We start from the raw sequence: 26,263 nt of genomic DNA, 5'->3' as shown, positions 1-26,263 counted from the left end.
TTTGGTAGTTTAAGCCGCAAGAAAATGATCTGATGATCAAATGAATAGGATTAGTGCCATTATTCAAAATGACACAAAAAATATTCGATTTAAGTTGAAGATGGAAGGAATAATCTAACCTGGTTCAAGTTGTTGACTGAACTCGACAACGGAGTTCCATCAATTCGGAGACATAATGGTAGTATGATGTTTGTCGCGAAGATGTTCAGTCTGCTGGATTTGGAGTCTTATTGCCACATTTGTGATTTTTTTAAAAAAATACAAATAATAGCATGTTTGTACTGCACACGCCCACGGTTGATGCGTGATACAAAATACTGTTGCAGTGTCCGATGTGTGGTCCAAAAAATCAAACCGGACCGCACATCGAACTACTTTTGCACCGGTCACACGAAAAGACCATCTCTATTTTTTAGTTGACCATTTGGGATGGAATTGGACAGTGATGGGAACCAGTGGATAACTTATAACATGATAAATGCACAGTTATTTTCATACATTTTAGATGATTTTGGTCTTATTAATCTTGAATCTATCATGTTATTATTTGGATTAAATAAATGTTTATGCATCAGTTATTGATGATTACTTATCATCAGCTAACTGAATTTATGATGTTTGAAGTCAAGCAGTTTTATTACTGATGAGTATTTTATAGTTCCACCTGTGCAGAAATTTACAAGAATGGGAAGATACGACTCTTTAGGAGTTGGATAATTGTTTGGGAGCTCATTGATTCTACAAATGGGATTGAAATGATGGTGTTGTGGCCGTCAAAAGACCAATAAGAGGGAGATGGGCCACGACATGACCTGCCTATTGGCTCAAAAACCTTACAAAAGAAAGAAGCTGATAATTACAAGGCAAAGCTCTCAACCAATGGAGAAAAAGAGGCAAAATGGCAAGGAAACAGAATAAAAAATGCCCAAAGGGATATTTCAGTAATTATCCCTATGTATAAATACTCTTTCTTACCTCACTTTACCTAATTCTCGATGTGCTCTAGCAAGTGGCAGGCCATCAGGACAATGATTATTTCTAAATCTAGGTTGCTTGACCTGCTTGATGTAAGTTTGTTGAAGCTTTGATTCAATCTCATCTCTTGTTTGCATTGAAAAAATGGCTTATCCTAGTGAAATATAAGGATCTAGACTTGGGAGGAAGTATTGAGGGCTCAATAGACTTGCATTGAGGTATTTAGATTTCCATATTCCCATCATTCTCTAGCCATTTCCCTTTCAAATATATCACTTTCTCACTCTAAACACCTATTTTTCTACATTCTCTCTCTAGAATCAATTGTTTCTATATCTAGACCTTCATCCATATCTCTAATTTGTACCTTCAAAATTTAATAAAAATCCCACCATTTTCACCTTCAAATTTCCCTCCAAACTCCTACACCATTTCTTCACTTTCTCTCCATATCTCCTCATTTTTACCACTTTCTCTCTCTAGACCCATTACTTTCTCTCTCTAAGGTCTTCCTCTTCTCTCTTTAGATCCTCCATCATTCTCCATTTGGTCTTTCTTAAAAACCCCATAAAAAATCATTCTTTACACTGGAATCACATTGTCACATCAACCATTGCTGTTAAGCGGTGGTGTGCGCCGCACAACAGCGCCCGCGCCAGTGACACACTTCCAACCGCCAGTCCAAGCACGCCTGCAGGGCAGAAGAGTGACCTCTGTCCAGGACTTAGCCAAATTCGGCCAGGTCCAGACCGAATTGGGCTGAACCGACTAGGCTATCCTAGTTGGGGTTGAACCGAGCCCGCAGACCCAAAGGCCTGACTTTGGGCATTGGCCGCTCTCTGTCACTGATGGTGATCGCCGGAAAGGTCAAAATAAATATTTTTGGCATTTATTTCCAAAACATATAAGGAAAAATCCCTAAAATTATTTTCTGCATTTGAAAACCGTAAAACATCATAAAAAATCTCAAAAATTAATATAGTCAATTTCTAGTGATTTTAACTTTTAAAAAATTATTAAAAATCTAATTATGATATTTGTTATTTATAGTGTATTTTAATGTAACTTTAATTCCATAAAAATATATAAATACTTATTTTCTATTTCTGGGGTTAATTAAAATTAGGGAAATTAGTATAAAATATTTTTAGTGTTTTTCTTTGTAATTATGCTTCAATTTAAATCATAGAAAATTATATAAATTAACCAAAAATCCCAAAAAATCCCATAAATTATATTTCTCACTCTTAAACTTATTTATTTTATTCCAAACTTTAGAAAAATTCTGAAATTAATTTTCTCCCTCTCTGTGGATCGACCCCTTACTTTCCCCATATTAACTATAGATTAATTAATTTTCTGTTGTTGGTTAAGTCTGGATTGAAACGACAAAATTAATCCCCCAAATTTGGACTTATCAATTAAAAACAGGACAGATGATGAATGCGTTCATGAAAGGTTTGAACTTTTATTCAACTTACCAAAATATGTAGTTAAACAGTGATGTCTCGAACGCGATGTGCCAATATCAATGCTTATCCTTATTTTATTATCCTCCTGAATATGTCTCTCTCTGGTTATCTGGCCTCATTTATGAATCAAGTTCTGAGTCTATATCTATAAAATTCATATCGTTCATTCCCTATGTTAATATCTCTATGTCCATATGTCAAGCATTGAAGAAAGAATGGCTAATCACGTGCTATTTTTTGTGTGATATGAAGATCTTCTGAGTATTAACAATGACCCAGCAGCTGAGCCTCACTATGCTACATGTAATTAATTTCTAAACATGTGATTTAAAATTTCATAATGTGGGACATACATTGCCTTATCACTCAGACTGCTTCTTTGGCCAAGACTTCCTAATCAATCAATAACCCCATGAGGGTTTAAATGTACGTAGCCTTATCGTTGCTTCATGATTAACCCATATATCAAATTTTAAACTACAACTCACTCCTACAACACAGTTTAAGATTGTTCAACATAAATTTATTAGTTTCAAACTATGTTGCAACACATTTTTTACATGGGAAGAATCATGGATGACGGGGAAGATGTCTAAACCAAAACAAAAATGAGCAAAGTTTGGTAATTAAAGGTCTTTTACTCACCCACAAGTGGGGGATGTCAATACTAGAAAGATACAGATTTTGAGGGGATTAATTCACTTATCATATTCAATTTAAATCAAAATTATGATTTGAAAATTATGGTTACTAAGTTCGAAATATAAAAGAGAGTTAGTCCACTTTGTGATCCACAACGTGGTTTACTAGCCTTCAAAGCCTGCTCTGCAATCTGGTTGACCTAACCCAACTGCTTGTTGAACCTTCACACTGGCCCATTAAACACCCTTGTGACCTAATATCCACTTTTGACCAAGCCACAAATCATGAAAAAATTATAAATAAATCCTTAAAACATATGTTTCCTCATAAATGAATCATTTTTTTGAAAGATATATCATAAAACTATAAAAAAAGTCATAGTAGGTCATTTGAAATGGTTTTGGGTTATATTTTCATGTATTGTGCTTTCATATAATATTCTTTGAATAATAAAATTAATAATTAGTATGTTTATATATGAATAATTAGATCATGTATAAAATAAATTATAACATTCATTATTAACATCACAATTGGTTGAATTCGTCTTCTAGTCACAGAAATCATTCGTATTTTTTACTATTACTCCTAAATATATGTTTTGAATTTATTACTTTGCTTCATCTTCACTTCATACTTCATTCATAAAGTTGTGTAAAAAATTAGATGCATAAAATCATGATGATGAATTATTAATTGTTTTATGATTTTCACCATATTGTGATAATTTAATAGATTTTTAATTTTTTGTTATAATTTTTTAAAACTCCAATTTGGTATCAAATCTTCAAGGAAGGCCGGAATCAATTTACAAATACTAATTCCATTAGATTTAACTCTGAAGATACTATAGGACAAAATTGGAACTTCAAATTGACAATGGAAATGAACTAATTCTATTGTAAATGTTTAGGGAGACATAGGCTAGATAGGGAATTGAATTCTAGTCTATGTAGAAAAATCACAAAGAGTGATCTAGAGAGCAAAAATAGAGAGAAATTGGAGGAAATTATATTTAAAGATTTTTTATATAGATATATGGATAAAATATGGTGATAGAGATAAAAAACATATCTGATAGGTTATCTTTGCTTTGATCTTGATTCTGAATGCAAATAAGTGTTGTGAACTATAAAAATCCTCCTAGGGCATGAATATGGCATCCGTACCTTCCATTTTAGTAAGAATCAAGAAGGAAATTGAAGACTCAAGAAGGAACTCACAGACTAGATCAAGGAGCAAGCAGTTTCAACTTCAGAAGCAGCATCTGTGTCCTTGGACAACTTGGTTGGGGTGAGCTTCTTTGTTTTTTTCTCTATATTCCATCATCAATTTTATAATCTGTCCATATGGATGTATAGTGGATCAAAAGATGAAATTCTCCTAAAAATTTCAGTTCAATCCGATAGTTGGACCTCAAGATATCACCATTTGAATTTTTCTTGATCTCCATCTTTGGATCTTCATTCTCTCTCATCCATGTGGGTGCTACTGATTCATCAACGATGTGTTCCCATGTTTTCTCCACTAGAAAGTGGCGTACTGTCACCTGTCCTGGAAACAATCACGAAAGAATGAGATTAATCGTTTAATAACTGTATCTCTTGAATCGTGAGATGCCAAAGTGGCATTACTTCCCCACGACCAGCCAGATCAGCCAACTGTACATGGAGTACACTATTAAACAATGGTTTAGCCATAAAATGGGCCTTTTAAGGCACATATTTCCATGCTCTGATTCCACTCCAGCTAGTAATAATGAGCCACTTTGCCCTTAAACTATCGAATTCTTCTAGGAGCTCACGATGCATTTATTGCAAAAAGGCCTTTTTTATTTTTCCTCATTTCCTACCATCATTCCATTTTTTTAAAAGGGGAAAATCATGAGATGTACCACACAGGATTATGAAGAAGGAGAGTAATCATAGGATGCTTATGGCATCGCCAATGACAATTCCTTAATTATCCTTTTCCAATGATTGACCAAGCCAATCATTGTTTGCATATTGGACAATATTCTTAACGACACATGGCAGGCAATATTAAAAAATATAAAAAATACATTATTAAATGGATTCAAAAGGCGTAAAAATATATTTTCCCAATGTCACATTGATTTATTCATCAGTTAATAGTCAGAAAATCATATAAAAAGATGGAAATTTAAAAAAGAATTAATAAAGGCCTTTAGTAATAAAATAATGTCTTCTGGCTTGTAAAATAAAATTTTAAGTCACTATAAGGTCATAAAAATATATAAAAATATCTAAAAATCAGAAAAACTATTAACTCATATAAAATGCTATTTTTTATCAGTATAAGTCATGATAACATGCAAATTTATACATTTTAATTCAGATTTTTAAGGAATATGTGCAATATTTGATTGGTAATTGGCAAATTATAAGTAGGCTAGCCAAAATTTTGATTTTTAGCATGGCATGGCATGGGATGGAATATTCTATTGATAACCTATATTCATCTAGAAGCAATCATATTTTAATCATCCAGTCTACCTTACCTAGATTATAATTTTTTTCCTCTCAAGGATTTATTTCCTAATGGTTATTCGAAGGGCATTACTCCCACCATCAAAGGGATGGATATTTGTCACACGTCTATTGCTGGGAATTGTGGCCTCAATCAATATAATCCGAATTCAATTGCGTGGGAGAATATCAAACTGAAGACAAAATTAAAAACCAAGAATATAGAAAACCAAATAATCACTCTTACACGAATCAAATCCGTGATTTCTTTGTTCCTTGAATGAACATTTTCCAGCTGTTAAGATGTTGGCCTCTAGGAGAATCCATGTAACATTCTGAGCACTGGATCTGCTCTTCTTTCATTTGAAGTCTATTGTAGGAAATCCATTTTTCTCCCCATGCAGTCTCACTAAAATTAACATTTGGGAAAAGGAAGAGGAAAAAGGGGGCACTCAAACTGATTATCATGTGTATCAAATGAGGGTGCCTCCCACTATTATACTTTTAGAAGATTTTTCATAGAAGCCCATGATGTTTTCATAAAAGTCCCTGTCTCTCAGAATATCAATAGAATTCTCCAAAATCACATTATATCTACTAACATCCAAAAAATCTTGTGTGTATGACCTTTTAAGTCCATGTATCCCTAAACTTAATAAATTTAGTGGCCCAATTACCTTTAGTGTGCCAACCTTAATTGACTATATCACATGTATATTATTTAATCAGAAATCCATGTAACCCAATCGAACGATTAGGTTGTCAGCAAGTGGGATGCCAAGGTACACCTCATGCCCAATAAGACACAAAGGAGTAAGTCAACTCTCACGTGGAACCTTCACCATCATCATTTATGGTATATGCCTAATCTTTTATCCACACAAGACTCAATAATAACTTAGGATATTGATAATTCTCAAATGCAAATTGGTCATTATGGTTAGTTCAAACGCATGGAGCTTTGAGTCTCTGATATTTCTATCACCCTTGCCAAGAATTTAACTATATTCTTCCTAGAATCAATATCCTATAATTCAAGGGGTGGAGGATCCCATCTTGATCACACAATCACCTTTGTGATCTAGTTGGTGCATTCGTGCTAGGACAATTTAGACTCTTGTGAAGAGAGACTCAAAGCTCATAGATAAAATACAACCATCCATCCACGCTGCATCTTAGGTGCCTCAAGTCGAAGGAAAACTTACCTAACTGTGACATGACTCAACCTGATTGACGCTAGGTAACATCGTTCAAAGATTCCTATGGATTAATTTAGTGAAAATTTCCCCCAAAGGGCTCCCATTATCTGGCCTTGAATGTCTCTGTACTAATAGTTATGGGATGAACTATTTCCATCATATGAATGAGACTACTATGCTATTCTTTCATGGTATTTCAATGTCCTTATCAAGTATCATTTTAATAAGAAAATTTAAAACTCATGTTAAAAGAGTAATAATCAGCATATCATGATCTCATTGTAATTGACTTAGTCATTGCATGTATTCATGGATCTCATTTATAAGCATCATATGTGCATTATAATGAATATATTGTATGAATTAAATACTAAATGAGATGTAGAATGTTTGATTGTCTTTGAAAGAATATATTTCCAACATCTACTATTATGTACTGATAACATGATAGATGAATGGATATTTAGATACATTTTACATGATTATGATATTATTAATTCAAAATTTATCATGTTATTATTTGAATCAACTGAATATTTATGCATAAGCTATAAATTCCAATTTTTTCACATTATGGTTATTTTATAGTTTCACATGTGCAGAAATTCACAGGAATGAGAAGATACGATTCTTCAAGAGGTGGAAAATTTTTGAGAGTTTAGTGATTCTCAAAAGGGGGCTTGAAAGGAGAAAAATGGTGTTTTGGGCCTTCAAATATGAAATCAGAAGAAGATGGGCGACTACCTGACCTGTCCATTAGGCTCTCAAAAAGCCTTCCAAAGAAAGAAGTTGAAGATTACAAGGGGAAACTCTCAACCCATGGAGAAAAAGAGGCAAAAATGGCAAGAAAAGAAAATAGAAAACACCCAAAGGGGTATTTTAGTTATTCTTCCCATCTATAAATACTCTTATGTCACTCATTTTTCCTCATTCTGGACGTTCTCTAGCAAGTGGCTGGCCAGAAGGACAAGGTATATTTCAGAATCCAGGGTGTTCAACCTGCTTAATGTAAGTTTGTTGAAGTTTTCATTCAATCTCATCTCCTGTTTGCATTGAAAAATGCCTGATCCTGGTGAAATATAATGATCCAAACTTGAGAGGAAATATTGAGGGCTCACCAGACTTTCAGTGAGGTTTTAGGAACCTAGGTTTCCATTTTCACATCATCATCCATCCATTTACCCTTAAAATCCATCATTTTCTTACTCTATACATTCAATTTTCCCTATTTTCTCTCTCTAAAATCCTTAATTCTCTCTCTAGATTTTCATACATATGCCTATTTCATCCTCTCTAAATTTCATAAAAATTATCCTTCATTTTCACCTTAAAATTCTATCTCAAACTTCTTCTACACCTCTCTTCATTCTCTCTCTCTCTCTTCATTTTCAATCTTTTTCTCTATCTAAAACTGTTTTTTTCTCTCTCTAAAATCCATTCCAATATCTCTATAGATCATCCTTCATTCTTACTTTTAAATTTCAAAAAAAAAAGTGTTCGAATTCCATCATTTAGGGCAAAAAAAGTGGTGTAGGACTTCGCCAAATTGACTAAGTCCTAACCATATTGGGTCAAGCCCAATAGGGCTTAGCCCATTTGGCTAAGCCTTGAATTAGCTGAATTGGGATGAACCTTAGTGGGCTGAACCTCTAAGGCCAGCCCTATACGGGCCACAGAAGGACCCCCTGCTCATCTGGTTTGCCATTGCCGCCACTGTCGGCGATGGCCGGAAAAGCTATTTTCTTTATTTTCTGTATTTAAAAGTTCCAAAAAATCAGAAAAATCCCTGAAATTAATAATTATCAATATTCAATATTTTTAAAATCTAAAAAATTCTAAAAAAAATTCAACTCTTTTTTTTAATATTTCTATTTTTTGGTGTTAATTAAATTCAAGAAAATTCAAAAAATATTTATTTCCTATTTCTAGAGTTAATTAAAATTAGTCTAAAAAATCTTTGTATTTATTCTTAAATTTAGATCATCGGAATTTATATGAATTGACTAAAAATCCATAAAAATCTCAGAAATTATATTTCTCACTTTTAAACTCACTTCCTTCATTCGAAGCTTGAGAAAAATTCTGAATTAAATTTCTGCCCCCCTGTGGATCGACCCCTTACTCGCCCTATATTAACTATAGAGTATTTAAGTGGAAATTTTCATAAAAATTGTTGGTTAAGTCTGAATCAAAACAACAACATAAAGCCCTAAATTTGGACTTATCATGTACCTAAAATTAAATGGGTGTAGAACCAAGGTGGGTTACTGGAATATGAGTGCATATAATCTCTTGTATGATTATTGATATTATAATGAATAAAATAAAAATATAAAGCATAATTTTCCTTCTTGATTCATAATAAAAAATTAAACCACTCCTACTACCATGTTCATTATCCCTGATTATAAAGAAGAGTAAACATCATAATTTTTCACATTGAGATGTTTAATTTGGTCAAGGATGTTCATGTAGAAGTTTAAGAAATCAAGATCTCAACATGACTAATCCATCCCATCTAGTCTAACATGATCACTTTTACTTGAGCATTATCTTTAGGATTGTAGGAGGCTCTAATTTTACTTTTGAGTGCATTTGATTCATTGATTTATGGAAATGTAAGTAATTAAAATGACTTCCCTCTTCAGTTATGATAGTTTTGAGATTCCCAATCTATTGATTGTATATGGTGAAATGAAAATAAGTTATACTGTATGATCATTTGATGAGGTATGGATTTCCCTGTGGATCTAGAAATATAATATAATCCCCTCAAAATATATGCATACCCATTAGAAGATGCATGAGGATCCATGAGGTATATTCCCCATGAGTCATCAACTTGTACATATATTATGGCTTCAGTAGCATGCTACTTTTCTTCATAAGAATCTTTGGAGCTAGGCACTTCAAGTACTGTCAACAAAATTGAAATATATATGGACCAGTAGAAATCAGATAGATTGGGAAATATATGATTTGACATGTTGTGACCCAAGGACAGTAACATACACCATAAACAAGAGGCCTGATGCGATTCTAAACTTTTCCATATAGTCATTCGGGGAACCATAAAAATCTGATCTATTCTTGAATGAAAATTTTTGGTTCCTGAAAATAGTACTTAAATAGTTGGATAATTTTTTATCTCATTAATATCCCTATCATGCAGAATGTGAGCTGTATCTAGGTAGTTTATGTTGTTTTTATGGCCAAGGTGTAACCTGAGACGGGAAAGAATATAAAATAGCCTCAGTGATTTTTATACAAGTTGGTCTATTCCCAGACGATTGTCCAAGAGATATCCATCCCATATTTAAAAATATAATTAAACTTTCAGACCCCTGAGGTTAAAAAACCACAATAACATGTCACAATATGGATATTGGAGATCACATTCATGGAGTGTATGGACCCAAAAATCATTATTGAGGATCGTCCCACAAAGCCTTCCCCAGTTGGCTCCTAAAGCCTCAAAGAATACTAGTTATCTATATACTTAAAAACTTTAATTATAAAAATCCAAATAAAGTAAATATATTGCCAGTATATTCGATATGAATTAAACTTGCACATAGTCCAAAGATTGTCTTCTCAAATTTAATACTCAAATGTGTAAAGCATTTAAATAAAAAAAAATAATAATATAAGTCATCCCTTCCCATATTATTCTTCCTCTCGTTGTATTAGTATATAAACTCCTTTTCCCTTTTCTCAATCATTACTTAACTTCTTTGAACTTCTCCAATAATTTTAGGTTCTAAGGTTGAGAAATGCTCAGTAAAAATATCAATTCAATACTTAACTTAATGTCTTATTTTTGTTATTCAGAATGATCAAGGCAAATTTGATAGAGAAAAAATAAGGATTGTAATTTGTTGTTGCAAGTATTTTCACTCTGATCAAATAACATCCCTAAGTTTGTTATCTCAATAAGGGAACTATTGTGGTGATGCAGTTAATCTCCACAGGGAACCGAAATTTATACTTGTACTTAATTAAATAGTCAGAAGAAAGGAAGAATATATATTAATGTCATAGTATTACTAAATGATATTACAATTATAGAGACTATAGATCAGTATGGGTACAAAAAATAAGAAGAAATATTTATGGATGAATAGGTTGAAATTGAGACATAGCTGAAGAAGAAAAACAAATCATTGAATAGAAAGAGAATAAAAAATAAAGAAAATAAAAGAACACACACTATATGTTTTAGAAAAGCTGAAGATATTTATCCACATTCTTATGCTCAAATTTGATTTTTTCAATTTAAATATAAACTGAAAATGGCAGAGTAAAACGGTGCTTATATCTGAAAATTCAGATACTTTTAATGAATTTCATTAAGGGAAAATAAGGAAATAAGGGTAAATAATCAGAAAATAAGATAATTGTAAAGTATCTGATGAAATGCCCACAAAGAGAAAGGGTATCTTATATAATTTTAGTCAGTTTTTTAAAAAAATTATTTTTTATTTGATAGCTAGCTAATTAATAGAGTACTATAATGATATTTTTTATCTATTTGCACAAAAATGGTTATATGTGTGTGACATCAAGCATAAAATGAAAAATATTTTTTTAGCATGATGTTCAGAATTTTCTTATTTTGGGTGTTTTTATGGATTTTTTCGACACTAAATTGATGAAGAAAATATTATTTGAAGTTTGAATTATTTTTTATAGAATTTTATGAATTTATACCGAATATATATTATGTTTAGTCAAAAATGTATTTATAAAATTTTTATTAATTAAAATATATTTATTGGAATTCATTATTTTTGTGGGTTTTCAAAATTATGTGTCACGATGTCAATCCAGAGCAAGAAAATTAGAGGGCCAAGAATGATTAAACTTCAAATTGCGATATCTGATGATCTAGAAGAAGTTTCAGGGTTAAGTTTTGTAGCTTCGTCTTCCTTCTTATTTTCATCCATATGATTGGATCTATAAGTAGACCCCTTGATTCGTCTAAAAATCATCTTAGAGTTTCTCCTTCTCTAGTAGGCTTAGTGAAAGAAATTGGTTTCATGATACATCAAATTTTATTAGTGTTCTTCGTTGATGGAAATTAGAAAGTGAAATAGAAGTGGAAGGGCTCTCCTTATGTTGAAAAATTCCCTGAATCTAGCAGAACATAAATATATATGATGAGTCTTCTTACCCTTAGTTTTTTGTCTTCTTCTCAACATCATCCGGACCCATTACCACCTATTCATCTCATTCATCCACCTACATGTATCCTCATAAATCTCATCCATAACATCCGTACACATAAAACATCCATATCTAAGTTATCTGTCATCATCATTCACCAGACCCACTTATCCCATTCATTTATGACCTTATCTTATTATTAATCCATATATATATATATCATTAATTAGCATGCTTCTCATCTCATCTTACCTTATGCTTAATTAATAAACTATCATGTTCATTCCCTAATCACCATATACAGAGACATTAAATTCCTAATATTCTTTTCCATTGGAGACAACTCTTTCTCCTCACTAACTAGTCATATTATTTCATGATTCATGGATTATAATTTTTTATTGATTAAATAAAATAACAATTATAACATATAGACCTAAATTTGGGTTCGTTAATATTCATGTAAGTCTCACTTATCTGAATTTTAAGCGTTGACTTGCCTGATGTTGCTGTTATTTTTGGGGTTGCCTTCACCTTTAGGCTTCCACTCTGTTGCATCCTCCATCTTTGTCTTTGATTCTCCCTATTTATCAAACTCATTCCACTTTTTTCCTGAAATTAAGGATATAATGAAGGGTACGAGAATGATCTTCATCATAAATGTTTTTTATTTATTTAATCGGGGAGCAAGATCTTCAACCCGATGAAAAAATTGGGTTTCATAGAGTGATAGTAACCTAATTTTTATAAAAAATCATATGGGAATTTTCATTGAGATTTTGTGGCTTTGTGGAGATGGATTTCATTATTCTTGTCATCACAAAAATCTTGATGTCGATGGACACAATGGATGGCTTTTCCTTGGACAATTCAAGTTAATTTATGAAGGATTCAATGTCTGATTAAATCACATATGTGAATCTGTCTTCATTTTTTTAGTCCTTGATTACCTCATCTGTCTTTCTTAATCAGCTATTGCTTTACATGTTTCTTCATGATTTTTCCATGTTGATGATCAATGTTGCCTTCTGGTCATCTGAAATAAGAAAGATGAGAAGAGAGATTGCCCTGAGTATTTAGAATATTGGCCTTCCAATCATGATTTATTATATTGGATGAACCCAAATAGATTAATTCTTAAAGAAACAATGTATGAGTGACGATCCATTTTTCTTCTATTGTCCTGGACCCATCCCAATATCAACTAAAGCTCTAAAGTGGTTAATTACCTGCGAAAATTTTTAGAAAATGAAGTCAATATGAATCCCAAATGTATATATTTTGAATATTGAAAACAATCATATCCCCCATGTGTTATACTTTATGCTTGCTAGTTGCAGACACTACAGCTGTATTGGTATGTATACCATGGTGATATCTCATGTGGTGCTTGCTTTAGCGCAACAATTGATGCCCATGGTTTTTTGAATGTTACAACCACGACTGTTGGGCTCTCTACCTGCTGGCTGTGGGCTATGTTAAGGCTGTCATGGATGGCCTGTAAAGAATATGCCTTTTTTCATGAATTTACTTCTCTATTATCTGCTTGAAAACTAACATCACTTCATAAAGACCAAATAAAAGTTTATTTAACCAAGAAAGGTCAAACATTGTAAATAAATTAAACTAATGATATTATATTAATTATTTACTTCACTCATAAATCATGAAAATTAAGGATAAATAGGAAAATTTATATGATATGTAAATTACTGCATACAATGGGACTGTTAATTACAACAAGACATGCATAACAACTTAAATTCTTAGACATGATATAACCTTTAAAATCATAAATTTCCATGCATTAAGTTTGATATGCCACTTGACCTCTTTGAACTTATCCAATAAATTTAGCTTCTAAGATGATAAAAATCACCTAAAAAATATTAATTCAATACATAGTTTTTCACATTGACATAGACAAGTGCAACAATACCGTGATATTAAAATTTAGAATTTTGTCTTTATGACAACACTTGTGATGAACTCAAATCAGGGGTAAAATGTACCATTTGTGAGATCAAGTTCATAGGAAAAATTTGTAATCTTCTCATTATATGGTAAGTTAGGCTCAAATACATGTGGTGCTCTGATAATCTCAAATTCAATATTTTAAGTTGTTGGTAATTGAGATAATTCAATAAGTAAATAAACCAACGGACCACGAGCCAATCCAATGGGCCTTGGAGGATGTCCAAGGATGGACCATGAGATCGATGGCCATGAAGCCTCTCTGTCTCAAAAAAGGTTCCTCATGACCCTTAATTCACATCTTCTAACAGAATTAGACACCGATAATGGGAGATATGTCCAAGGCTTGTCCAGCCAAACCGAAGCTTGTGACAACTTCAATATGGCTCAACTGGATCAGGATGGCATCAAGGAAGCACCATAAACTTCTTGATTTGTGCTAGCACAAAGGATGGCAGGGAAAGATGCACTCTAGACCTAGGGGGAAGCGAACATCACCCCCATTCTCAGCTCACCTTAATTAGGACAGCTCAGGTGACCTTTTACGCTTCCATGGTAGATCACTACTTCTTAATCATTTATAGATTCTCAAATTCAGATCGAGTAAGACTGTCGTTTGATTTTGATTTGTGTTTCATAGATCAGCATCTTTGGGGCATTTCATCGAATGCCTACCATGAACCACCCTTCTTACCCAAATATAATTGGTTATGTTTTCTTCTAATTTAATACAATAAAATATTTAAAATTTATTACTAGATATATACATCATATAAGCCACATTATATTATTTTGTGTGTGTGATCATCTAAGCTCACGTATCCTTCTACTTAATAACTTTAATGGCCCAGTAATACTTATTGCCCAACCTTATTAATCAACTATATCAACATAGATATTAATTAGTTATGTATCAAATTAACATAATTGATAGATAATCTTTCAATCATGAGGTTTGCCAAGCAACATCTTGTACTCTCAAAAATGCCAATTGTTAATTAATTTTTTAATGGAACCTTTAACATCATCAGTTATCATACATGTATACCCCAACTGCATGAGACTCCCGAATGACTAAGGGTATGGTTAACCATCAAAACCAAATATGTCATTCAAGTTAGTATTGATGCATGATGGGGATCACTGTAGAACATGTTTTCTAATACCTCCATTACTTCGGCCAGATATTTAATGAATTTTATTTCTCAAGTTCAACTCCTCCTATCCCAAGAGCAGGCAATCCCAATCACTCACCTTCGTGTATTGCTTGCTATATAAAAGTTGAGAATCATTCAAATTTGGTGATTAGGGACTAATACATCATAGTCAAAACATAATTGTCCTTCTACAAGATGTGTATCGTGTTTCGAGTGCAAGTACCACTTTTACAATTGTGATATGAATTAACATGATTCGGACTTTGGATTAATACCACACTTATGTACACATAATTTCAATGAACTGTTTGCATAAAGGAGCATCAATTATCCATTCTTAATGTCTCCGCACTTATGTACACATGATCGGCCATATTTTTCATATGATTACGGTCAGATAGTGATATCATGTCCACATTATTTGATGCCACCTTGAGTATCCTTGGATTAGTAATATTTAGATTGCATGCTTGTTGATGAGGGACAAATATATTGTGATAAACTCATGACTCAATAAGCCATTTTAGGTATTCAAGGACTTCACTATAAATATTTTACATGAATCATAATAGAAACACATTTATTTTAATGAACTTAAAAATTACATAAATGTGTGATTGACTTGACGGCCACATAATATCCATCATATACTCCAATATCTTGTAGATGACAAAGTGTAGCCTGTCACCCCAAAGGCTGGAAACTCAGCATAATGATTGGGCTAAATCGATACTTGGTTAATCTATCTATATCTTAATATAGATGTTAATAAGGTTGATCAATAATGGTTATTGGGTCACTGGAGTCATTAACTAGATTGATACATGGCCCTGGATGATCACACACAGATGGTCTTTTGAACACATGAAGATACACAAAAACCTCAAACATTTTATGAAAATTTTATGATCAAATAAAAATAATAAAATTCCTTAAACAAAGTTCAACTAGACCATAATCTTTATATTCTCATCCTTCTTTTCTTTCTCTCCTTGTCTCCCTTTCCTCCTGAATGTGGTCAAAATGGTAAGCCAATGGCGGGGATAGATAAAAGGGGTCATCAAGATGGAGGGGGATCATGAGCATACATTTAGAGGCTACACACTTAAGAAGCTCATCGTGTCTCACTTGAGGAACCAGTTGCAGATCCAACCTGTACCAAGGTGGGTTAATAATTGGGTTTCAAAGTATGTTAAAATCCTATAATAAGTTTTCTTCTATGCAAATCATTAAAGGGACATGTCAATGATGGCCATATAACCCAACTATTCTCATCTAAAAACAATTACAAACTAAGAGTCAATTCAGTATTAATTCATAAAAATAGAAATATTAGGTTGTACCGAAAAATTTTAATGTAAGATGAGACACTTCTCAAAATGATTTAGAGAAGTTAGGAACCCTATTACATATAATTAATGGACATAACATAATATCTATGAATAAAATGGACTGAATTTCCAAATAAAACACAAGGCACCTTATGGATTACTTTCACAAACTCATGCATCTGATTTGAAATTCAATTCAACATCTAATGATGTTATAATACAAAAACACTTAAACCAAGATTTATTCAGATACACCCAATCTTATTCAATATTTAATATTTCAAGACGACTTTACTCATAATTGGTATCAATTGAAAATGTATCAGGCTAATAAATTTGATAATATAATATACTAGATATTTTTGAAAACCCTAAGAAATGATGCTTTAAACTTTCCAAGATAAAAAATTAGTGTGTTAAAATACTTGTAAATTAATTAGGATTAAACCTAGGAAAACTATGGAAAGATTCAAGAAATCCTAGAAGTTATTTTAATGAAAACACTTAGTGATGATTTCTCAATGTTCTGCCGTTGAACAATTATAGATGAATTGGTATTAATATTATTCAAATTGTGATAAAAAAATATAAAAAATAAGTTTAGGACTGAGTATTGTGTATTGTGAATGTTTCATTGTGCAAGCAGAAAATTAGGCTATTCTTTTGTTCGATGATTGATTGTTTCATCCCATATGGAAGAAATGTAAACCCATTATGAGGGGACATCCTTCACATCAATTATCAAATGAGGGGTTGATTCTGTATTATATTTTGAAAAATTTTAATTTGACATATGGCTATTGTGCCAGATTAATTTTGCAAAATTAAAGAACTGGATCAACATTGCCAGTAGAACCACACACTGACTTTAGGTGCAGATGTGGAAGGTTGATGATGGGTCGGGGAGTCCCCAACTGGTGACTGACCTAAGATACCACCTAGCCCTTTGGCCTGCTTCCATAGTCCATGGCCACCTCACATAGCATGCTGACCTATCTGGTCAACAAGACATGGTTTTGGTACATTATATAAGGCATACCTTACTAAGTAGGATATCATATAGATGGATTGAGCTGGTAAAAAACCCATAAACTTTTCTACTGTATATTTTTTGAACTTCTTCAAGTCAATTATTTTTTTACCTCATCAAATCCATGCATTCTAATTCCAAAAATTCTAGCATTAAGAATAGGGTGGGAGAATTGACTTAATCTGCGTCTATAGAAATTATCTCAAGAATTTATGAGAAAATTAATTGCATTGAGTTCATACGTGAAAATGTGTATGTTAGGATTATTATAGATGCGGCAGATTCTAGAATTTCTTAGACCAAGTCAGATCACAAATTGCAGGGATACATGATGCCTACATTACATTTTACAACCATCATTTAAATATACACTATAGTCACGATTAAATGCACGCTAAATCCCAACAATTACAGGTTTCAACTAAGCAAAATCCTAAACATTTCTTTTAAATTTAAGGGAATAACTCCATAGGAACCAATTAAGTAACACATATCCAAAATATATGTCGTCATTATAATTTGGTCAACATTCCCCTGTACTATGACTACAACTACAAACACATCAGCAGTAAGAGCTGAATACTAAAAGACTAAAAAGCTTCCTAAAAACCCTCCCAATAAATGACGTGGGCCTGGGGATGTTTATGTTTCTAAAGAGAAGCAATGCCACGTCAGATCCGATCGATCGCGGCCGTCCGATTAATCCACCCAAGTAGACGATCATGACGAAGGGGGTGTGGTATAAGGAATCGAACGGCCAGGATCGATCGGATCTTGCGTGGCATACCCGGTGTGAGAGCCTCGTGATGTTCGCTTCTCACATGAGAGAGACGCTTCGCGGGGCCAATCCAATCCACTGCCCCCATCCACTTCGACTTCCTCGATTTCTCCTCCCAGCGTCGCTCTGCCATGTGATGAAGACGATTCTCCATTAACAATGTTTCTCGGAGCTGTAGCAGTCGACGATTCCTAAGTATTTCTTTCCAAGATCCCGTCTTTCGTTCCAAGATCTGGTCTTTCTCCGCTGCCAGAGTAGCCCCCGATCCGTGTTCATCTGGGTATCTTGCTATTCCTGCTTGGTGTGATACTCTGCATGTTCTGCCGTTTCTGCTCCATGTCTTTGAATTTCTAAGTTGAGATCAGTTTGGGGAATCTGCTTGCTTGTGGCGTTTGGGTTTCTCCCAGTTACTGTTTACCTTTCTTTGAGAGGATTCCTTGTTGTTTTAGTTTTTCGTGCTATGCGAGGCATCGACCGTGTCTATGTCTCCCCTCTTTGGGTACCTCTGCATGGATGTCTGTTTAATCCGATCGGGGTCGCAAATTTGGTCAGATTTCTCTTTGCAGCATTAGATTTCTCTTTGAAGAAGGGTTTTGATCGATTTGGGAATTGGGATTGCTGTTGCAATCCTTGGATCGCACTGTGGGTGCTTGCATTTTTCGTTCTGCCCCTCCATTTTTTTTGCGGGGTGAGGGGATGATTATTCATGCATCCAAAGGAAGATTGGTATTATTAGAATATTGACTGCATTTTCCTCATGTTGATATCGAGAGATATGGCCCCGACTGAAATTCTTCAGAAATTTTAACCCGATTTGAAAATTCTGATCAGTATTCTTACAGATGTGCCTGAAACGGCCTCCTTCCATTATACTACCGTATATTTCTGCCCTAGGTTTCAATGTTAAAGATTTGTTGAAAAACTTTAAAGATTTGTTGAAAAACTTTATTCCGGGTTCGATACATCTGAAACCTCTCAAATATCGTTATTCTTGCTTGTTAATGCAGGAAGCCACTATTCAAGGCCCCTAACAATTCATCGGAACGCTCGCTGGTTTTTGGAAGAGTACTGCTCACGGATATGACTTCCCTATTGTTATCTGGATCTCAAATTATCACCAGAAAGGGCATCTGTATTTCCGATCCATCGAACGGGTCGCCTAATGCATTTTACGGGCTTCGTTTGAGTCATCTTGAACGATATAGAGTCAGACGAAGGTGCAAGTTTTGTGTATACTCGAGGATTAAAAAGGGACAAAAGCATGAATATCCGTGGCCCGCAGATATTGATTCAAACCTCAAGACTGGGCATTTGAATTACTTATCTCATTTCAAGCCTCTTACAGAAAAGCCTAAACCGGTGACGCTGGACTTTGAGAAACCTCTCGTCGATTTGGAGAAAAAGATAATTGATGTACGTTCCTCCCAAGTTGTACTTTTTGTTTTTCCTATATGTTTAAATCATTCATTATCTACATAATATAGATATCATTTAAAATCAAGGGAGCAAATCTCGGAGGAGTTAATGATGAGAAATTGTTACGTTCATCTACATGTAACAATATTGTTCTTGAATAAAGAGATGGCAAATCACTTCCTGTTCCAATAATGGTTCTGAATAAGAAGAGAGAAGAACGAGAGAGAGATAGAGTAGACGGACGGGCTGGCGGAATGGACTACGCCATCGACCAGGGGGGATGGATGATGACTTCTGCTCGGAGAGGAGATCCTGATCTAGCTCGCAGGTATGTATGTCTGAAAGAAGGGGGTGGCATTGGGATTAGAAGGGAAATGCACGATAGCACTTACAGAAGTCAAAAGCCATCTTCTCCTCTCTGATCGCCCTCTTAAGTAGGTCCTTTTATTGGGCCTATCTGGGTTGATCTGTTGGCCTTCTGCTTGGGCCTGGGTCGGCGTTCATATATGCGATTGTGGATCGCATCAGAAATTTTATGCCATTATCAAATCTTGTTATTGAATAATGGTGATCGGCTCCCTTATGAAATTTTTTTATAAATAATCGTTTTCACTTACATAATGGAATTTTCTTCAAGATGTTTTTTTCGTTTGATGGATACATTCTTCTCAAAATGGGAAGACCAAATTGTACATTCATACTCCTGAAATTCCTAAGGTCTAGGAAAACAAAATATTCAACCTGCTGTTTTGGTCTCTCTCTGTCCGTGGTTTGTATTGGGGACTTCAATCACTGATTTCCTGAATGATGAATGCGCACTTCGGCTGGTTTTCTGCATGGCCCAATGTTTTTGTATTCCTTAAGACATATCTGGAAAACATATTATTTTCATTGATAAGCCCAGTAGGATAAAGTGGAGTTAGCTTCCCACGTTGGTGATTGTTTATGATTAGGGATAAACGGAGGGTTGTGTAAATAAGTTATTGACTTCATGGCGAAATGATGCCAAACGTATCAATGTGGCCAATTATTTACATCATATATATCCAGATATTGTTATTTCATTCATCAAATGTTTTCAAGTGTGCATGTGTGTGATATTTTATTTGCTGTTACTATTATTCATAATTATCAGGTGAGGAAAATGGCGGATGAAACTGGTCTGGACTTCAGCGATCAAATTAACTCGTTGGAAAACAAGTACCAGCAGGTTGTAGCTGAATATCTTGTCCCTGATGCGATCTCTGTACCTAGTGATTCTTTCCTATAATTTCACGTATAATAAAATCAAAATTTAATGATTGTAATAAATGTTTTTCAAATTGTCCTTGTATACGGCTGTGTCTCAAAAATCTTAGTTTTTTCTATTAACACACTTGTATATACAAATTCAGGGACACATCCGGTGAACTGTTTGTGTTCACCATTCTCGCGAAATCCTCTCATCTTTTCACTTTCTACTATCTAGTTTTATTAAATACTTAGATATGATATCAAATGTTTCAATTCACGGAGGTATTTGACCAAATAAATAATATGAGCAAAGCCTTTTGAATTTGATTGCAGTAGCTCTCTTTGAATTTAATTCATCTATTTGATGATTTTGCTAATATTACTGAGCACTCTCCATCAATACATGAAAACGACTCTGAGTTTGCTCTGATCCTTGTACGCCTGGTTTAAGTATAGTCATTCCCCAGGTCCATAGTTATGCCTTTCCATGTTCTTTTCAATAAAATTCCTCAATAATTCGGTCAAGTCTTAATCTAATGTGTCCATCATAACAATTGCTGGCGCCTTCAGTTGATTCTGATTCAAATTTTATTTTATGTATGATCTCGTAAAAATATTCCGTATCTCCTCCACTGGTTAAAGTTATCACTCACCTTATCCCCTTCATATTTCTGTTCTGAATTTCTCAGGCTTTGAAGGATTTGTACACCCATTTGACTCCCATCCAGCGTCTAAGCATTGCTCGGCATCCAAACAGGCCCACATTCCTTGACCACGTCCTCAATATCACCGACAAGGTGTTCCATTATTCGACATGTGACATGTTTTCCTTGATCCGTCTTTCCTAAGTTCTTGTAAAGAGTTCTCTTTTTTCACCAGTGGGTGGAGCTTCACGGAGATCGGTCTGGCTATGACGATCCAGCCATCGTCACGGGAATTGGAAGCATGGGTGGCAGAAGATACATGTTCATAGGTCACCAGAAGGGTCGTAACACAAAGGAGAACATACAGAGAAACTTTGGAATGCCTACTCCACACGGGTAACAGATTCTACATTTGTTGCTGTCACCAATGATTATGACGAGAGGATGACAAAATCGTCGTCATCCTGTCTCTCTTTTTTTTTTTGAATTGAATTATCCTGTCCCTTGTCTGAAGGCAGGATGTCAATGACGATTTTTTCTTGTCATTTGCTTGCAGCCAGGAATATGATGGCAATGACAAAATCACCATCATCACTCCAGCCGTAGATGATGATATTTTATTTCCATCATCATCCACAACAGTGTCATTTTATTACCAGATACAGTTACAGTACTCGTGTTAGAGATATTCCGCAGATGCATCCCACCCCTATTACAACTTTGTTTTAGCGGAACGGGCATTCTATTGAACCTACTTTTCTTGCAGATATCGCAAGGCCCTGCGTATGATGAAATACGCAGATCACCACGGATTTCCCATCATCACCTTCATTGACACTCCTGGAGCATTCGCTGATCTGAAATCCGAGGAACTTGGCCAGGTACGTAGCGAATATTTGACCTTATCCTATAGTTTGAGCTGGTAGCCTTGAGCTTTCATGAAATATATCCAGGGAGAGGCAATTGCACAAAATTTGAGGTCCATGTTTGGACTTAGGGTTCCAATAGTCACCGTTGTCATCGGAGAAGGTGGATCTGGTGGCGCGCTTGCCATTGGTTGCCCAAACAAGCTATTCATGATGGAAAATTCTGTTTTCTACGTCGCAAGGTTACAAATTTTAAGTCTTTTCTATTTTTGCATTTCAGTCTCTTGCAATTTTTAGAGAAAAATTGTGAATTGTCTTTCATAATTTGACTTTATTCAATCGTAATTTGCTTTCTAATTTTTCATATGGGGTAAGAATCATGTGAATTCTACCTTCTTATCTGCGTTCTTCTATTTTCCTTTCTTTGGTGATTTCTGTCTATGTATTTTGTAGTCCTGAGGCTTGTGCGGCGATATTGTGGAAGTCCTCCCAGGCAGCTCCCAGGGTAATGCAACTTTTTTGATTTGTGGGCTGTGTTCTATTCAATATTACAAGAGAGTATTACTTGATTTTTCTTTTTCACTTACTAGGCTGCCGAGAAACTAAGGATCACATCCACGGAACTCTGCAAACTTAAAATTGCTGATGGAATTATCCCGGTAAGTTTTTCTAAATTCCACTTCTCCACAAACACTATTTAACTAATGACGAAAACATTCTGGTTGTATATTTAATTTTTGTTTTTGTGATGAGTGTGAGAGAAGCTCACGGCTGAGAGAGAAGCAGCAGAGAAAACAATCAACGGGACAAAAGTCTCTGTTTTTACTATGCATTCTAATATCGATATATACAAGCACATATTGGGCAGATTAAGAACAACCCAATAGGGGTTACAATGGTCATAGACCAACGGTTAGTGAATCCTTAAACAGTGTGCAGCACGTGCGCCTCATGTGCTGCTTACGATTACCAAAACAATGTGTATATATTTAATTTTCCTTGTTTTTCTTTTATCTATTGACAACTTCTATAGTGTAAAAATCCATCGAGAATGGGCTTCTTCATTATCTCAAAGCAATTCACACCATTCCTCAATGATTGTTACTTCTTCATTAGGAACCCCTTGGTGGAGCCCACACAGACCCAGCGTGGACATCTCAACAGATCAAGCTTGCTGTCACCAAAGCCATGGAGGTTCTTGACCTTTCTATTTGATGTCTATTCCAATTGAATGCTTTGCTATTCCCAATAATGGCATAAAATTGAAATTAAGCTGTTTCTTTATTTTGAGCAGGAGTTATCAGGTCTGGACGAGGAGGGGATACTGAACCACCGCCACCAGAAGTTCCGTAAGCTCGGTGGCTTCATTGAGCCCGACACGGTGGAACCAGAGCGGAAGCGCGGCATGAAGAAGAAGGAAGCTGGCATCGTTCAGACAACAGCTGAGCTGGAGGTCGAAATTGAGAACCTGAGGAAGAAAGCCCGAGAATCAAAGGCTCAGTTAACCCCCCTCACGATTTCCGAGGATGTGTTGGACACCCTTCGCCATGAGGTGGACAAGGAGATGACTGCCGCCTTCATAGCCATGGGCCTTCAAGACAAACTGGAAGGCATCAAACTGGAGATCTCAAAGTCAACGGCCGCTGACCTCAGCCCCAGCCTCAAAGAACGGGCAGACAAGCTGGCCCAAGAATTCAACCTGGGCCTCTCTCGGCCTGGTGCCTTCCTGGGCCTGAAACAGAAGCTCCAGACACTGACCGAGGCCAACCGCCTTCTCGAGCAGCGGGTCAAGGGAGAGAGGCTGAAGAGAGAGGTCAACGCCAAACTCCAGGGGCAGATCAAGGGGAAGATGGCGGTTCTAAAGGCGGCAAGGGAGATGTTGGCCAGAGGAGAGCTGATCGATGAGAAATTCAAGGAGGAAGTCGAGACTGCCAAGGAAGAGCTCAAGGAGCTGTTGGAGTCAGCTAAGCTGGAAGTGGTTGCCACGGGCAGGAAGAAGATGACTACGGCGCCGCCGGAATTAGCAGAGAAGATTGCAGAGGCAGATTCTCTGATCAGTGAGGAGATTCAGAGGGCTGTTCGTGCCAGCGGGCTCAAGGATAGGATAGAGAAGCTCAAGGAGGAGATGAAGGGTGCTGACGAGGAGAGGGCAGTGGAGCTTGAGAAGGAAATCAGGGAGAGCATAACTGCTGCCATGGACTTGGATGGCCTGAAGAAGAAGCTCGAGGGCCTCGCCGTTGATCCGCGGCTGCCTGCATCGCCACTTGCTGACAACGGAAGGGGCTAAACTCCCACCGTTGACCTGGTTTTTGCCTAGAGAGAGAAGATAGATGTTCAGACTTTTCGTGGTGTGTAGAGATTGACCCTCAAATTTGTGTAAGTTGATTGGTCAGACCCTGGTGTCATTGGACCAAGATAATAAGGTGATAGCTTTGCAGATTTTTAGCCTGTAGGTAGATGTGGGGATGATACACTGTTGACCTGGTTTTTGTCTAGGCCTCACTGTAGTTTTTTTTACTATATTGGTATTTTGGGATGCTTATGCATATTCTTGTAGCACCTCCTCTTGCATTCTAATGACTATTTTCTGAAAATTGGCATTTTGTCTTTTTTGAGATCGTAAAATTGCATTAAACAAATGATTTTGACGATTATATTGGGAGGAAATATATTTCTTCTGGGAAGGAGGGGGGTGGGATTTTCTTGTGTGAGGACACCCTAGACAAGATTGTATGTCCATGGTAGAAACTTGAAAAGGAAGACTTTTTTAATAGCGGTAAACCAAGTCAATGGAACACAAATTACCTTTCATGAGATAACAGATCTGTCAAGAAATCCTCTGAAAATTTATCAGCTATTCTTGATGATGTCATGCACAGAGTATTGAACAAAATGCATATAACACGTTACCATTATTGTACATTTATATCGTATTCTTGTACATTTACATTTCATATTTAGCAAAGCTATTACTTGTTCATACTTTCTAACAATTTAGTTTTTTGTGGAGTTTCTCCAATTTTGATTTTTTACGCCACTTTGGCTGCATATATCTCTTATTAGTATTTTAGAATTTTCAAAATAAAAAACTGAGAATTTTGGGGTTATGTATGCAGTGAATGGTCAATGTGCAGAAGTTGCATCACATGATGTTGCTAATGAAGAGGATCTAGGAACCACATGTGTGCAAATGATGGATTATGATGATAGATAGCTATCAAATGAATGACCTGATGATGCTCGTAGTTGGCTGCATCCAGAGACTTCAAATGTGCATCGGTACTTAGGTGCACTTTCTTCTCATCATTCTGATGAAGATAAAGATTATTGTTGCATCTTACTCTGCAAAGTGCTTGAAAATGTAGGGTCTACAAATTAGATTTTCTTTTTTATCAAATTTCTATGTAATTTTCTTTGACTTTCCCTATAACATTTGAGTAATTTTTAAACCTTAAACTATATATTTGTGCACAGTAAAGTCTGGACTTTTATTTTCACTTGATTCATTGTGTGAGAAGAAAATTATAACTATTTATTAGAAGATTTTACGATACCTTCCATAACTTGGACATGTTCTTTGTGAAGTCAGTGAATCATTGACTTTTGGGTTTTCCAAAAGTATAAATTGATAATTGGTTTAACTGGCACAAGCTAGTGAATGCAGAGTCAATGAGACATGTCAACTATGAAAGCAATGTCAACTAGATCCAACCATATTGACCCCTTATTTCATGAAGATCCCCAAACGAGAGCCCTGGGGCTTACATGGCACCTTTTGAATGTCCCAAATAGAGACCCTAGGCCCACCCCTTGTCTTCCAATCTGGCCTCCTATGGTGGGCTTCTCAGAAAATAGGGAGCTTAGGCTTTGATTAATTTCTTTGTACTTTCT

At 35.2% G+C, this 26,263-nt stretch overlaps 1 protein-coding gene across 2 annotated transcripts; it reads left to right on the top strand.

Moving 5' to 3' along the window:
* Nucleotides 1-18,255: 18,255 nt before the first annotated feature.
* Nucleotides 18,256-24,918, top strand: CAC3 (acetyl Co-enzyme a carboxylase carboxyltransferase alpha subunit). Of its 2 annotated transcripts, none has more exons than XM_078571327.1 (11): nt 18,256-18,514; nt 19,221-19,626; nt 20,765-20,839; nt 21,552-21,659; nt 21,742-21,902; nt 22,273-22,387; nt 22,460-22,614; nt 22,826-22,877; nt 22,963-23,031; nt 23,489-23,566; nt 23,667-24,918. In XM_078571327.1, the coding sequence occupies exons 2-11, from the start codon at nt 19,294-19,296 to the stop codon at nt 24,657-24,659; spliced, it is 2,139 nt and encodes a 712-aa protein (XP_078427453.1). In that variant the 5' UTR covers nt 18,256-18,514; nt 19,221-19,293; the 3' UTR covers nt 24,660-24,918. The 2 variants fall into 2 exon arrangements, with proteins under 2 accessions (XP_078427453.1, XP_078427452.1); XM_078571326.1 differs by having other exon boundaries at nt 18,257-18,493.
* The last annotated feature ends 1,345 nt before the right edge of the window (nt 24,919-26,263 follow it).

This window comes from Wolffia australiana, chromosome 2, assembly GCF_029677425.1.
Source record: "Wolffia australiana isolate 7733 chromosome 2, ASM2967742v1".
NCBI lineage: Eukaryota > Viridiplantae > Streptophyta > Magnoliopsida > Alismatales > Araceae > Wolffia > Wolffia australiana.
The sequence above is the reverse complement of the archived record's forward strand: the minus strand, read 5'-3'. Positions and strand labels throughout refer to the sequence as shown.